This window comes from Aythya fuligula, chromosome 2, assembly GCF_009819795.1.
Source record: "Aythya fuligula isolate bAytFul2 chromosome 2, bAytFul2.pri, whole genome shotgun sequence".
Taxonomy (NCBI): Eukaryota; Metazoa; Chordata; class Aves; order Anseriformes; family Anatidae; genus Aythya; species Aythya fuligula.
The window spans coordinates 61,192,071-61,207,813 of NC_045560.1; the positions used below are offsets into that span (position 1 = coordinate 61,192,071).

Below are 15,743 nucleotides of genomic sequence, written 5' to 3' on the forward strand. Positions count from 1 at the left end.
ATCATGTGTATGACTGTCACTAACTTCAGCAATGGAGTGGTGGGATCCAGTTACTGAGATACTTGCCATCCATGCATAAAAACAAAGTCCAGTTTTAAGTGTTAGATCTAAGAAACGAGCTTTCCCTGGGAGAAGTCTTGCATCTCATTAACAAATGCAGGCAGACATTGCACAAGGGACAACAGGTGAACAAACTTGAAGATGTATAACTTTTTATGGTAACACTGAAACAAGGGTAATATAATTATCTCTGTACCGAAGCAGAGTGTGTGTGATATTTCTTCCTCTATAGCCTGAATAAGTTATTCTATTATGTTATCTTTAAATAGGAATTAAAATAAAATTCGGAAACAGTCTGCTATCATAGAAACAGAACTTGGGACTTTATTAGTAATTATGTAACTTAAATCATATTCCCAAGCACAACCACCCCAGTCTTTCTTTTTACCTGAAGACACTGTACTTTAAGTGTGATTTAGTTTGCTAACTAAAAATAAAAAATAAAAAGATCAAGTAATGAACCTGGGTTTTAAAACCTATTGATGCTAATGCTAATGACCTATTCATCAACTTCTTTGTCTATAGAATGAGTGTGGTAAATATTTCTGTATCCTAGTGACTAGGATGATTTTACTAATTAACACATCACATTGAGGAGGTCATGCCAAGCACCTACGCAGAGTTCATTCAATCCACCTAAAAACACCACCACGGCAAACACTGACTAGAAAATAGTTTTCCTAAAGCCCATCTCAAAACAAACAAACCAGAATCATTCATTCATCAGTCTTTATTCAATGTTTTCTGAAGCTGTAATTCTCTTTCTTTCTAGTCAATGGACAAAAATAAAAGGATGCTGCTACATTTATTAGCTGCAAGAGAGGCTGATCTCCCATCAAACAAGCTTGCTACAGTCTGAGATAGACAGAGATGTTTTAACTCCTGATATTCTTGTGTGGAAATACAAGTCTGGGCCTGGTTTTGTTTCCAAACTCTGTGCCTCTCCTACTCCGGTCAGCAGCCTGACTTCTGGACAGAGAAATCTCCTGTCTTCTGTACCTCACTGGGGTACAGAAATATGTAATTCAACCATTTTACTGAAGAAGAAAAAATATGATCAACCAGTCATTAGCATTAGTTGGTTTTAAATCAAGGTTCGTTACTTTATGTTTGTTTTTTAAATTATGAGTTTAAATACTGAACAATTTCTTTACAAATTTAAGCAACAAGTGAATGAGACATTCTTTCTTTTGAGGAAATTTTGGTTGTTCAATTGCTCCATTTTCATGGAAAGAGTGCATACAGCAAAGCCTTCTGTCTTCATTTGAGAAGAACTTTCTTAAATAAAAATGCTTGCCCATTGCCCAATTGACCATTGAGCAACAAACAAGCAACTACAAACTCGCCAAGCCCCCAGAACAAGATTTCTAGGATCTGCCCTTTTCAGAGCCAAAAGCACCATTTCATTTCACAAAGGACAGATTGTTTTTATTTGTAGAAATTCAAGGCTGCTTGCTACAGATAATGGCATGATTTCGAATTCAAGAGGAACTTTTACAAAGAAATGCAGTAATTATTATTCCAGGGAACAATCTGTTCAGGCTATTAATCCGATAAATAAATGAATAAGCACAGATTATTTCTCTGAGAATCTGGCCTACAACTTTGAAAGCCTTACCTCAGCGGATAGGCAGAAAATGTAAGAGTTTTTGATTTAATAAAAGAGATGTTACAGAAAGATAATGCCAATATATTTAGCAGGCTGAGAAATTAAAACTTTATAATGTTAGAAAGTAAGATTTATAGGCAGTGCCCTATTAATGTTAATGGATGACAAAACTGCACAAACTGAGTATAGTGACAATATTTAACTATATATATCTCTCTTTACAAACTGATGGAGTGCCTCTTTTATAAGTGTAATTATCTTGGTGATGGTTTATTTCATCCTCAGTTTTGCAGTGGCTTCACAGAATCACATAATCATCTAGGTTGGAAGAGACCTCTAAGATCACCTAGTCCAACCTCTGACCTAACACTAACAAGTCTTCCACTAAACCATATCACTAAGCTCTACATCTAAATGTCTCTTAAACACTTCCAGGGATGGTGACTCCACCACTTCCCTGGGCAGCCTGTTCCAATGCCTCACAACCCTTTCAGTAAAGAAGTTCTTCCTAATAGCCAATCTAAACCTCCTCTGGCGCAACTTTAGCCCATTCCCCCTCGTCCTGTCACCAGGCACATGGGAGAATAGACCAACCCCCACCTCGCTACAGCCTCCTTTAAGGTACCTCTAGAGAGAGCAATAAGGTCGCCCCTGAGCCTCCTCTTCTCCAGGCTGAACAAGCCCAGCTCCCTCAGCAGCTCCTCATAGGACTTGTTCTCCAGGCCCCTCATCAGCTTTGTTGCCCCTCTCTGGACTCGCTCAAGCACCTCCATGTCCTTCTTGTAGCGAGGGGCCCAAAACTGAACACAGTACTCGAGGTGCGGCCTCACCAGAGCCGAGTACAGAGGGGACAATCACTTCCCTAGACCTGTTGGCCACACTGTTTCTTATGCAAGCCAGGATGCCGTTGGCCTTCTTGGCCACCTGAGCACACTGCTGGCTCATATTCAGCCGACTATCAATCATCACTCCCAGGTCCTTCTCTGCCTGGCAGCTTTCCAACCACTCATCTCCCAGCCTGTAGCTCTGCTTGGGGTTGTTGTGCCCCAGGTGCAGGACCCGGCACTTGGCCTTGTTGAACTTCATGCAGTTGACCTCAGCCCATCGGTGCAGCCTATCCAGATCCTCCTGCAGAGCCTTCCTACCCTCGAGCAGATCGACACACGCACCTAACTTGGTGTCATCTTCAAACTTACTGAGGGTGCACTCGATCCCCTTGACACAAGGTGCATCGGTGTAGAAGTTTCTTGGTTCTCCTGGCCTTCCAGACAAAGAAGCATAACAGAAGAGAACAAGGCAAATAGTATTCCAAGTACACTGCAACCATACACCAGGATGTGGAAGGGGCTGCATGGGAAGCACAGCTCCTCTTCTCTGTAAGGAGTGAGGGACATAACTGAAAGCTGCTAGAACCAGTATGAAAGAGATGTCTCTACATGCCCTTTCCTCCACATGAGCCAGAAAAAGAGGGATTGTCTTCTCCCATAGCACAGCAGCTGGTATAGTCTGCCCAGACGTCCTCAATATGGGTTTTAACCGAGACTAAATCTCAAAGTTTGCTGCTGCTTCCCTCCACAGAGCTCACTACAAAACACAAATTACCTCAGCAGTTGCATTGTGCTGTACACTTATACCCACTTTTTTGGGTTACTGTTAGGAAGGGGTACGCTCTTACACGTTTGGCAACTAAGCTAGGCCTGTGCAGGGCTTTTCAAGTTCAGATTCTTGGCTGAACTGCCTAAACTTTTAGAGCCACAAAAATCTGGGATGGAGTCCCCTCAGAGAATGGCTTGCCTAACAGCAACAATGAAATAATTTTAAACAAACAAACAACAACAACAACAAAACAGCTCTGAGGCACAGATGTGCATCTGAGCTTTCTTAAGTTTGGGAATATCTTTGTTTTATTCTTTGGCCAGCTCTTTACAGCTCAGGAGACAGCTGAGAAATTTCATACTTCAAATTTTTTGTTTGTTTCCATTCAATACATTTACTTTCTTCCTGCTTCTGGACTCAGTTCCTTCATTTTTAGGGTCAGCATTATATTTCTCTTGTTCTGCTTCATACTCTATTCTCCAGTCAAGGTTTGATCACATTCTTCTCCTCTCTATTTCACTTGCTTTCTGGGTATAACAATCTACCCACAAATCCACATTTTCTTTTGGAAAATTTTTCTTTTTATGCTCCCAGCCTGCTGAATGTATTTACTTCACTTAACTCCTCTTGACATCTCCCCATATATCAGACTTGTTGCCATATCCTCCCACTTTTCACTCAATAATTGGAGGAAACAGTAGGGTAGAGTGAACCCTCAGTGAATTCTCAGATGACACAAAACACGGGGTCTGGATGACTCACCAGAGGGCCATGCAGCCATCCAGAGGGGCCTTGACAGGCTGGAGAAGGGGGCTGGCAAAAATCTCATGAAGTGCAATAGGGAGAAGTGCAAAGTCCTGCACCTGGGGAAGAACAACCCCAGGCTCCAGTATGCACTGAGGGCCACACAACTTGAAAGCAGCTTTGCAGAAAAGGACCTAGAATACCTGGTAGACACCAGGTTGAACACAAATCAGCAATGTGCCCTTGCTGCTATGAAGGCTAAGGGTAGTCTTGGCTGCATTAGGTTGTATTGTCAGCAAGTCAAGAGAGGTGATCCTTCCCCTCTAATCAGCATTGGTGAGGCTGCACCTGGAGTACCGTGTCCAGTTGTGGGGCCTCCAGTACAAGAGAGACCTGGACATAATGGAAAGAGTCCAAAGGAGGGCCACCAAGATAATCAAGGGACTGAAGCACCCCTGCTATGAGGAGAGGCTGAGACAGTTGAGACTGTTGAGCCTGGAGAAGAGGAGGCTCGGGGAGATTTTATCTATGCCTATAAGCATCTGAAGGAAGGGTGCAAAGAGGATGGAGCCAGGCTCTTGCCAGTGGTGCCCAATGCTAGGACAAGAGGCAATGGGCACACACAGGAACATGAGACATTCTGTCTGAACATCATTCTGTCTGAACATCAAGACTTCTTTATTGTGCAGGTGATGGAACACTGGCACAGGTTGCTCACAGAGATTGTAAAGTCTCCCTCTTTGGAAATCTTTAAAAGTCATGTGGACATGGTCCCAGGCAACCCTCTCTAGGTGTCTTTGCTTGATCAGGAGGGTTGGATCAGATGACCTCCAGAGGTCTTTTCCAGTCTTTACCATTCTCTGATTCTCTGACTCTGTGAGAGGTAGACAAAGCACTACCAGTGAGTCTGTAAAAAGATATCTGCTTCTGAATGGATGGAGTTGAAAAAGGTTGCCTGTTTGCTTCGCTTCAGTACAAAATATTGGTTGGCTTGGAGCAATTGGAGTGAAAAAGTGGAAGGAATAAACGAAATTTTAAAAAAGCAATAGTTTTTGCCCAGGTCATCAAAAGGACTGATAATAGGTTTCCACATCCACTAACAATACTCATATCATAACATGTTGCCATGCACACCTCTTATCCACAGCTCAGAAAACCACAGAGTAGTGTCGTAACTGGGCACTGCAGTCAGCCCTGCAGTCAGATCAGAAATAACTCATTTACTGCATAGATCCATCACCATAAATTTAATGTCTCCTCAGCTTTGAACTGTTGATCTGGAGAAAATAACACCATTGCACTTTATTATTTCCTCTCTTTAACCTCGTTTCAAATGATCACTGTGATCTTAGCCCCACAGGGAAGAATAAGTTTTGTTTGTTGAAGAATCTTAGGATGAACCAAAAGGGACATACCTATTTGAGACTGAGCAACCATCGTAGACTTGCGGTCACACAATGGAGAGAAAGGAAGCCCTAGTTCTGCTTCTTTGTCACCCTGGAGAAACAAAATTGAGAATAAATTAGAACTAGACAAGACACGCTGAACTTTGATATCTTAGGTCATTGCAGTAAAAGCCACACATTTTACTTTCTCTAGTGAAGTGGGTTTTGTATATGTGTGTATGTTTCTTAAACACAAATTATTCGTGGACAATTGAGTCTGGCTGGAAAAGTAGCTGTACAAGGAGAAGTTTGTAAATTGAGCATCTTAACTCTACTGAATCTTTCCTCAGAGCTTTCCCTGCTTGTTTGGTACTTCCATGAACCAATTAAACACCCACTTGAGCACAAAAACACTTCTCACTGTAGCTCTCTGGAAAACACAGCAAAACTCACTTCTTGGAACAAACCTTTCAAGAGAAAACATCAGTGTCAGGATGATCTTTCAGGATTTGCACTTGTTTGTATGCCTTTTTTCATTTTTCAGATAAGGATTTCACTCATTGCTGGCCAAATGCAGATTACTTTTTTTGTTTTTCAGATAAGGATTTCACTCATAGCTGGCCAAATGCAGATTACTTTTTTGTCCAAAGGAAACACTGACATTGTCTGTTATAAATTGCTTTATGCTGAGAGGACACATAGGATGACATAGTTTCAGTAATCCACTGTGAGCATACAAATTTAAATAGCTTGTTAAATATATACTTTTATATATATATATATATATATATATATATATATATATATATATATATACACTAGAGAATCAATTCCTTAAATCAGCAGCTCACTTTAACTGTGCTGAAGTTCATGCCAGTGTTCTGAGAATAACTTCTGTAGGTATAAGAAGTGTCTTTTCTTTGTTGTTAATATAACATACATGAAATGGTGGAATAAATTCTGTTAGAATTTTGGGTGAAACAATAATTTTCTTCCACTGTGGCACAATTCTGCTTTATGTTAGGAGTCCAACGTTCAAAATTCAAGGTAAAACAGAAACTAAACACAAATACAGTTCAAAGTAACCTTCCATTACTTTGTCTGCCATGTCTCTCAGGAAAGAATTTTTCAATGCCAGCTCTTACCTAATCATAGTTCTTCTCTTACTCCTAATTCTGTTGCCTAATTCTATTTAGCAGGGAGCCCCTAGCTGCCTTCCTGACTGCTCAAAGAGATACTTGACTTCTAAGCTGTTTGGGCAGATCCCTCATGGCTGGCTAAATTGCATAAGTAAAACACACAAGATGTTTCCTTTGAGACATGCTCACTGTAGCTGCTGAATATATATATATATAAAAGTATTCAGAAGCAGCATTCACACTTACAGCACAGTTGGTTCATGTAGGAAGACCTGTGTCACATCACAGAATACTTGGAAACCAACAGGGCTGGGGAACTGAACTGACATGGTTTAAGTGAGGCTTTATGTCTCATAAAGCACAGAACAGAAAGGATGGGAAATAATCTGCACTTAAAGAGCGTAAGAAAATAAATACCTGAACTGAAGCCAGTCCAACTTCTTAGTCCCATGGTCCCCTCTAGCTAGTGGCAATTTTTAGCTTGTATGCAGAAAAGAGTGTGTGTTGCTCTTCTGCTGTCAGGTAGGGACGCATTTATTTACCTACTATTACATAACTTCAATGAACCTAAGTCTACACTTCATGGTAAGTTTAAGGGTTTTCCTAAAAAGGGAGTTAATGCTGCATCTTAATTTGGAACTAGAATGCAAGTTTTACATAAAGCTTTATCTAAATGTGAAGACATTTGTCATTCAAAAACAACATAAGATTTGTTGGCTGAAAGAAAATTATCCCTGTGAAAACATAAAATAATAATTTTGTCTTTATTACACTTGTAAAGCAGATCCAAACTTGGGCTTTTGTGATCTTACGTTTAGCTAATCTTAATTCCCTTACAAATCTTTAGGGCACTCAGCAATGGTATATTTTATCAAACTTAGTACCCTTCTGAGCTAAAATAGAAGAATAAACATGGGACAAAAGAATAAACATGCCCAGAGGTAAAGTCTTCCCTAAAATGTATGTGAAGATCATCCTCTTTACATGAGTCTCCCATGTGACAATGCAGGGACAGCTGAAGGCATGATTTACCTACTTCCACCTAGTAAACCCATTCTTGGTTTGAAAAACAAATTAAAGGATTCGTTTCAAAGCAATTTTTTGCAATATCCTTATTAAGAAGGCATTCCCACAATGCCTTTAAAAGCAGATACCATTTTAAAAACTTGTTAAAACTTTTTAAAAATTGGCTTTTTTCAGATTTACTATAAAACATGAAGTTATTGAACTTTGGAGGGAAATAAACCACTTAATTTTCTGCTTAGTTTACTAATTCATATTGGGGAAAAGTATCACATACATTCCTAAGCACTCCGTTTAGTTTTACTTTTTTTTTTTTTTTTTAAAGGCAGCTATTTACATGCTTTCATTTAGCCACTTGGGGAGCTTATAACTATCACACAGAGCTTAATGATTCATCTAGATTTGTGAGTCTGTCAGTCAGAGGTCCACTATGAGATATAAACTAGGGCAATTCACCTCATGCAAAGGGCAATGGATTTTTCACATTTACCCCAAAAATACAGGTATAGCTCTATAAAGTACAGTTACCTGAATCTGTTTTCTAGGGTTTTACAGCTAAGCAGAACATCATATATTCTGTCTTTTGCTATTTAGAAACACATACTGAACCTATAAAAGTAATTAGCCTGGTTTAGCTTCCCAAGTCAGAATTTCTACTAGGCAGACAATGCCTTTATCTGTAGGCAGTGTATCAGACACTAGCTTCTCAAGAATCTTAATAGGCAGTGCTACTGGTGCCAGACAAAAAAGCTTCACATCACTTAGAAGGTTCTTGAGAAAATCAGAGAAGGAAAAGATCTGTGTTCAAATTTTCCTACTTCCTTGCCCAACACTACATACTCTCTCTGAGCTGCCAAAACACAGAGGAAATTCCCCAGCGTTACCTGTCTGAAGAACTCCTCTAGCAGAGACATGGTCCAACGATGATGGAGGTCCCAGGCCTTGGCTGGATGACTGATATCTGCTGTATGCAACAACAGTGATAAGGCTTTCGGCTTGTCAATTCTGAAAACCCAAAGGATCAAATAAGTTAATTGCACTTGCAGTGGAGAATGACAACAAAAATCACACGTAAACAGGAAAATGTGGCCATGTTAGTGGAGTGATACCTGTGTTACTAAAACCTGACTACTATGAAAGATTGTCTTATTTCCCCAACATATACCATTCCTGTTGGAACAGAGACATTAAGAAGCGCAACGAGAAACTTTGTTCAGTTTTTCTGAGCTCCTTTCTAGGCTTACTTGCCTGCACAATCAGGCCTGAAGAGCCACTACATTTCCCATTTCATCTGGGCTGCATTTTATGCAGCTCAGAAGATAATTTAATCTCTACCATTTTACTGCAGTAAACAGGATCTGATCTCAGGGACGCTGGTGATTCTACACAGTAACTGGTAGATGTTTCCTTGTTAGAAAACTACTGTGAGGTCAGAAGGTGATTTTTGTGTCTGGTTCCACAGAAGGCAAAAGACTGGCAATTTCTTAAAACTATAACCTGAGAGGCTAGCCCAAGAATCCAGTAAACAATGTTTTCTTTGGATGGGTAGTCTAAGATTTTAACTCTAAATTTTGATTGCCTGATACACCTGGAAGAGCTATATCTTTTGTGAGGACAAAGTGGCTAGCCACACTCTGGTCTGATATAGGTATAATTCTGGGGGATTCTGTACAGATCTGTGTCTAGAGTGAAAAAAAATACCATCACTCAGAGCTTGATGCAGTGTAAAAGGAGCTTTATGAGAAAGCGCTGTAGACAAAATACTACAGCTCTCACTGTCTTACTAGGAAGAAGAATCATAGAATGGTTTGAGTTGGAAGGTACCAAAGATCATGAAATTCCTACCCCCCTGCCATGGGCAAGGCCTTCCACACAATGCTCCATCTGTTACATTCCAGTCCTTCCCTTGGTGCCTATCAGGTTGTTTTCATCTTGTCTCTGGTTATGGAGCAGGCCCCTTGCAGTGGTGGTATCTGCTACCATCTACACAAGGGCAATGCATTAGTTGTATTTCTGCAGATCTTATAACCTTGAGTCATACTCAAGACATAGAGGACACTCAGCTTGATCATGTCCTTGAAGTTACTGTCATATTCAAAGACTCACTACCAGGAAGGCTTATCCCAACCTTTGCAACTTTGGTCCACCAGCACAGAATAGAGACCTGTGTATAGAGGGATGCCAGTCCATTCCTAAGTGAACTGATTCAAAATTCAACAGCATAAACAGAATTGATGTGGACATCAAAGAGAGTGAGGGCCTCTGGAGAGGTGCTTTTGAAGCAAACACAATGGCAAAGCACCAGCTGAAATTCAGCCCCTCACTGCATGGTGTTGTGAAGTGACTCACCCTTCTGGCTGCTGCAAAGCATTCTTCATGGCTTTGATTTGCTGGAAGTGACAGGACATATCAGTGGCTAACACCATCTCAATCACCAGAGCTCTGAACTCCCTTTTGGATGGCGTCATGATGAGAGAAGCAAGGAAAAAGAAACATAAAAACCAGCATCAGACACACTTCAGATTCTTTTGTTGTCTATCTACAAATTATTGACAGCTTTTCTGCCTTTGCATGTCACTCTTTCCATTATCCCTCTTTCTGGGAGCAGGAAGAAGATCAACGATTTTCTACAAACACAGGAGTGGGAGGGCTGCAAATTAAGCCAGGTGGCTAATCCTTCCTAAAAGAAATCCTAGATCTTTGTGAAGAGAATATTAGCACTAGCATTCCCTTTTCAAGTAAGCACAAACCTCTTGGATTGATTTCTTTTACAGGACATTCTTAGAAGGAAGGAAAAAGATTCTTTAAAACCTTGAAACCTTTAGTTCACCTAAAATCAGGTGAACTTTTGAGCCTGGATTTCTATCCAGTTGACTAAAACTGGTCAATAGCTATTAATATTACTAAAGGAAAAACAGAATGTCAAAAACATTTCCTTGTAAATATACTGTATACATACCTTTGAGAACCTGCATTACTTCCTTGATATTACTCATTCAAGCTATTCCTTTATGTATTTTTCTTAAACAAATGTTTTAGGATGTGCTCGAAATTCCTTTGAAGTCAGTGTAGATGTCCTAGACATTTTTTAAATATTGGAACACTTCTGCTCTAGCATACAATGTACATTTCTTTTCTATTTCTCTCAATTCAGATACCCATGGGTTAATATAGGAAGAACAGCCCAAGGTTACCATACCAGCTCAGGAGTTGGGAGATTCAGAAATGGGTCAGTTTTCATTTAAAAATAAAAGTTGCCATTTTTCTTTTCATGAATCTTTCATGAAGGACATTGTCTATTTTGAGCATGTCTCTCTTGCCTCTGGTGGTTGTACTCAAGTTCCAGCCCCAGGCCACCAGTGCATAGAGACCCAAGACCTCTGTGCTTACCCAGTCCCATGGGTGTCACATAACATGGCCTCGCTGAAGTTCTGTACACACATTAAGATTGGCCTCACTCTACCTACAGCATACCCCCCTCATTCTTCCCACCCTTATGTACAGGCACTTGGGTAGCCAACAGCATTCAAGGAAACAATATGGTGGCTGAAAACCAAATTAGTTTAAATTTATGGGGATCTTATTTTTTGCCAGTCCTGGTCAGTTCCCTGGTTTGGTACATGCCCAGCAGCAAAAACTTCTCTGTCAATACAAGCAAAAGAAACCAGACAGGATAGGAGAAACTGTTCCTTTTAGCAGCAGTGCTGCAAACAGCAGCTTAAAACACTTGTGGAACAAGGACCCAAGAACCTGAACTCCCACAGCTGGAGAGAAAGTAGATTCACTCCAAACCAGAGACAAAGTAAAAGCCAGTGTGGGCTGAAATGCAGGTGTGATCTATCACAGACAAGATTACAACACCAAAATATTAATTTAATGTGGAAACCAATACATCCTCCCTAGGATACAACTATATAATACATCTATAACGCTTATACTTTTCCACAAGGTTGTCAGAAGTTTCTGTGCTCCAGAAGAACTTGAAAATATTTTAAATATTTTGGTTTTGCAAGCAGCCTGATAAATTAGAGGAAATTGTATTAAAATCAAGATGTATAAGTGTCTTTCTACAAAGGTCAAGGGTTTATGGTAAAAAAAAAAATGCAACCATGTGAAAGTGGTCACTAGGACTATTAGAATATTGAGGCTTGGGAATGGGTTTTGTTCGCAGTTCACCTCAACTGAAGATCTCTTGTGGACTCAAAGTCTGCTTTACAGATCTGGCTGTGTTGCTTCTCTAACCAATTAAGGATTTGAATATTTCTTATTATATTTTCATGTTTCATCTTGTGGTAGAGATACATTTTCCTGAGGCCAGCAGCCAGGAGCCAGGGAGTTACTATGTTCTCATACCCATAACCTACCACTAAGAAAAAGTTCTGAGTTACCAAATTTGAAAACAAATTCTAAGATAACTTGTCCATGCCTTTTAACAGCCCCTTTAGAATTAGGGAAAGATATGATTATGTGGAGAGAGCAAGGTCAGGAAGAACAATTGGAGAAGAGGAAAGCCTAGATTGAATTTCCTGTTTCATTACTGTCACACACTGGAGAATAATTCGCCCTATGGCCAATATCAGAGCTTTGATTTTGTGTTTTCTAACCAAGGTCCTGCAGATGATACATGAAAACATGGTATCTGGCACAGTCCCATAAGCAATTACAGTTTTATGGTATCTTTACTACTGATTGCTGAGATAGATAGACTCTGGATGACTTGACATCTAAATGCTTCCAAGCCTTGCATTGATCTCCATCTGGGAAATATCTTTATTTGCTTTTTAGAATAATTACTTCATGCCCTTACTTTTTTTGCTTTAGAGAACATTACATCATTGGATGTGTCTTTGTATTCTAGCAAATGTATTCTAGCAAAGGACTCACATCCCCATGCATTCATGCGAAAAGGAGAAGAAAAAGACTGCTTTAGATCACTTGATCTCAATGCTATGAACCAATAGGAATATCTCTTTTGTGAGGTATTTTGCCCAGTTTGCCCAGTTGAAGTCTTGATTCTCATGGAAATTAATGGATGAAGGAAAAACACTACCTTCAAGGATATATTTTCAATGGCTGATATTCACTAAAGGTATAACATCCAGAATAAGAATGCAGCCATGCTGGATACATAAAAATCATTTGTTACAAGAAAACTGTGTGATTATGCAACCAATAACCTGCTATTTATTTACAAAAGAAGTCTCTGACCCAAGTTGTCTTCACTCAGAACCATTCAAGGTTTCTCACTGCAATCTCCAAAGGAATAAAGGCTGATTGACAAAGAGCTCAAAATTATCTAAGCGACAAAATCTCAAGCAGCTTTACTGACAAAATCAGAATTGCATGAAAGCTGTACTTCCCGAAGCTGTACTCTGATACAGAATTAAGGAGCTAAACATTTTCCAGATGCTTCTTTAATCCTGTACTTGACAGCAAAGGGCTTGCACACTGTTTCAATAAACTGCATGGAAATTATTAACAATGAAATACACTGCCAGAAAATACGTCTATAACAGTATCTTAGAAAGCATCTGTTTGCTTTGCAGTTTAGTTTCTTAATTCACTGTGATCTGTTTTTGTTATAGTTTCTTCATTTACTTGTTGATGACTTGCACAAATGGGATTCATCACATGAGGCAACCCAACTGACTTTCAAATATTTAATGAGGAGCAGAGTTTGTTTTTTTTTAAATGGACAGTGAAATATTGTTTAGGTACTAGTAAGCATTCATCTCTTTTCTTCTTGACTGCAGCCCAGAAGATCTCTTTCAGTCTCATCTGCTTTCTCTACAAAACCTGTGCCCATTTCTTTTCCAACTGTGAAATCTAGGTCTAATTTTCTACATTTATTTCCTCAAAATGCATTCCTTAACTAGATGACTGAATACCACAGAGCTGATGAAATCCACATATACCTCTAAGATTGTGAAATGCGCTGATCATCAGATCTTCTCTTATTAATAATGTCAAAATATAATGAGACCTTAGTTCAAAACAGCACTTAAGAATTTGCTCTCCAAGGGCCATCACTTGGGCTTTTTGCTAAAAGCGATTTATCAGGTATGTCTACAAAAATAAAATTAAATTTAGATATGCTTTAACAGTTTCCCAAAGCATCCTTTCATGTTTGAGGTCCTATTGATACTGAGAGACTTATTTTTGAGTACCAGTCTGAGAAACGGTGGGCTTCTTGTTTTTTTTTTTCTCAGCACCATAGATCCTGCTGATATCAACTGATATTTGCAATGCTTCCCAAATGTTTGCCTATGGGATTTCAAACTGGCATGCAAAAGCAAAGGCACATAACAATCATAACATCTTGGCATTAGAGCACATCAAGATAATGGTCTTCATTCTGCAGCTGTTGCTCATTCAGCAGCTACAAAATAATACAGCCCTACTTGAGAGAGAACAAATAAGCAATCTAAACCGCTCAATATTTTTGTTCAGGCGGTTAGAGTATTTCTTAAAAAGCAGACATATTAATCTTTGAAACTTTAGGTCTAAACATATACCTCAACAGAATACACGTTTTGACACTAGGAAATTAATGAGAAACATCTGAAGCTAGTTTTGATTCAACCACAAGCAGTTTAAAGCCCCAAAGCAGACTGTTTTCCTAAAGAAAGTGTCTATGCAATGAAACATTCTCAAGCAGCTGCTCTGCTGATCCTTGTAGACAGTGGCTCTAAGGCTGCTGTTTCTAGTCAGTTCCTTGCATTTCCTTCGCCAACATAAAAGGAAGCAGCAATTTGCTGGCAATATTTGACAAGGCATTACCAACAGTAGCTAAAATAAAAAATAAAAAATAAGATTTTTAACACCTCATTGCAGATAATTTTTTTTAAAGTTCCTGCTTGCTGCCCACCATGAGACTATTTTCTATATTGGGGGGTAGGATTTCTCAAGCTGCTCCCCCACAACACTCACATTGATTGAAACCAGCCACTTAAGTTCCTGAATCTTATTCCCAGCTCTCAGCTATAGGATTATGTCACCATCCACAAGACAAAATAAAAGGGAAATTCAGGCAAAAGTCATTAGGAAGCAGAGCCTTCACTAACCAGCTTACTAGAAGCCAAGACTCTGAGAAAGGCTAATTTCCCCTCATTTCCAGTAAGTCAGATGAACTGACTGCTCAGCACTGTATCACATTTAAGCGTATGCAGGAGGCATCATGCTTTATGTAAGATCCCACAACTCACTTTCCCTCCTATGAGAAAGACCACGGAGCAGGATTCTTCCTGTCTGTCAGATTGGGCTATTTTTAATGTACCATCCTCTGGAGTTCAAAATTCCGCAAAAAAGGCAGAAAGTTCCCTCACCAGTTTCAACTGTCTTTTATTAGAAAACAAATCATGGACTGATTTTGGTACCTAAATCATATGTTGCATGAAGCTTGTTTTAAATTATAGCTTCTTACATCATGTTGGCATATACAGTATGCTGATTTATGTTTCTTGGACCTTATTCTTATTTCCATTAAGGCCCATTTATAATTTCCAAGCAGGGGGTGTCAAAGTAGATAGAGGTTATATTTATGCTCTTGCATGAACAAACAGTTGTATACCTCTTCACTAATTTATAGACAGATGTATATAAAGGGTGTCTGTGAACTGCTGAAATTACATGGGAGTCAAATTGTATATTATTGTTCACCGTCACAAAATCTAGTCTCACTGCTATCTGAAGTAAAAAACAAATGCAGAAATAAGCAAGACAAACACTTTTTAAAGATTTTTTTTTCTCTCTTAGTAATAGAAATACTAATGTACAATATACAGTGATGCATATTGCTCTTCAAACAAGGCAATAACAGACTATGGTGATGCTGCAATGTTCCAAAGCAGACACCATGTTCATTTTTACCTCCAGTCATCCTTTGAGAGATTAGACAAAATATTCATCTCTTCATCATCTTGCAAAAGACGATATGCTGCACTAACATGGTGATTTTCAAGCACAGATCGGTCATTATATAGAATGGCTGAGTCTGACCTGGGATTTAAAAGAAGATATAGGAAAGGTTATGCTTCTTCCCTGTCTAAAGTGTCTCACATTCAAAAGTTTTTCTTTGATCAGCTACAGAGGTTAGATCCTACAGCATAGATACAAGCATTTCAAGAGAACTTCTAATACTTTGTTTGTCGTTGTTATTCAGTAAAAACAAACAAACAAAAAAAAGCA

General features: G+C 39.3%; 1 protein-coding gene across 1 annotated transcript in view; it reads right to left on the reverse strand.

Moving 5' to 3' along the window:
• PDE1C (phosphodiesterase 1C) overlaps nucleotides 1-15,743 on the reverse strand; it is a 308,560-nt gene that overhangs the window by 45,465 nt on the left and 247,352 nt on the right. The window contains exons 10-13 of the mRNA XM_032181068.1: nucleotides 15,426-15,554; nucleotides 9,906-10,007; nucleotides 8,441-8,561; nucleotides 5,425-5,506 (exon numbers count right to left, since the gene is read on the reverse strand). Coding sequence (XP_032036959.1) covers nucleotides 5,425-5,506; nucleotides 8,441-8,561; nucleotides 9,906-10,007; nucleotides 15,426-15,554 — 434 coding nt within the window. The remainder of the gene's footprint in view (nucleotides 1-5,424; nucleotides 5,507-8,440; nucleotides 8,562-9,905; nucleotides 10,008-15,425; nucleotides 15,555-15,743) is intronic.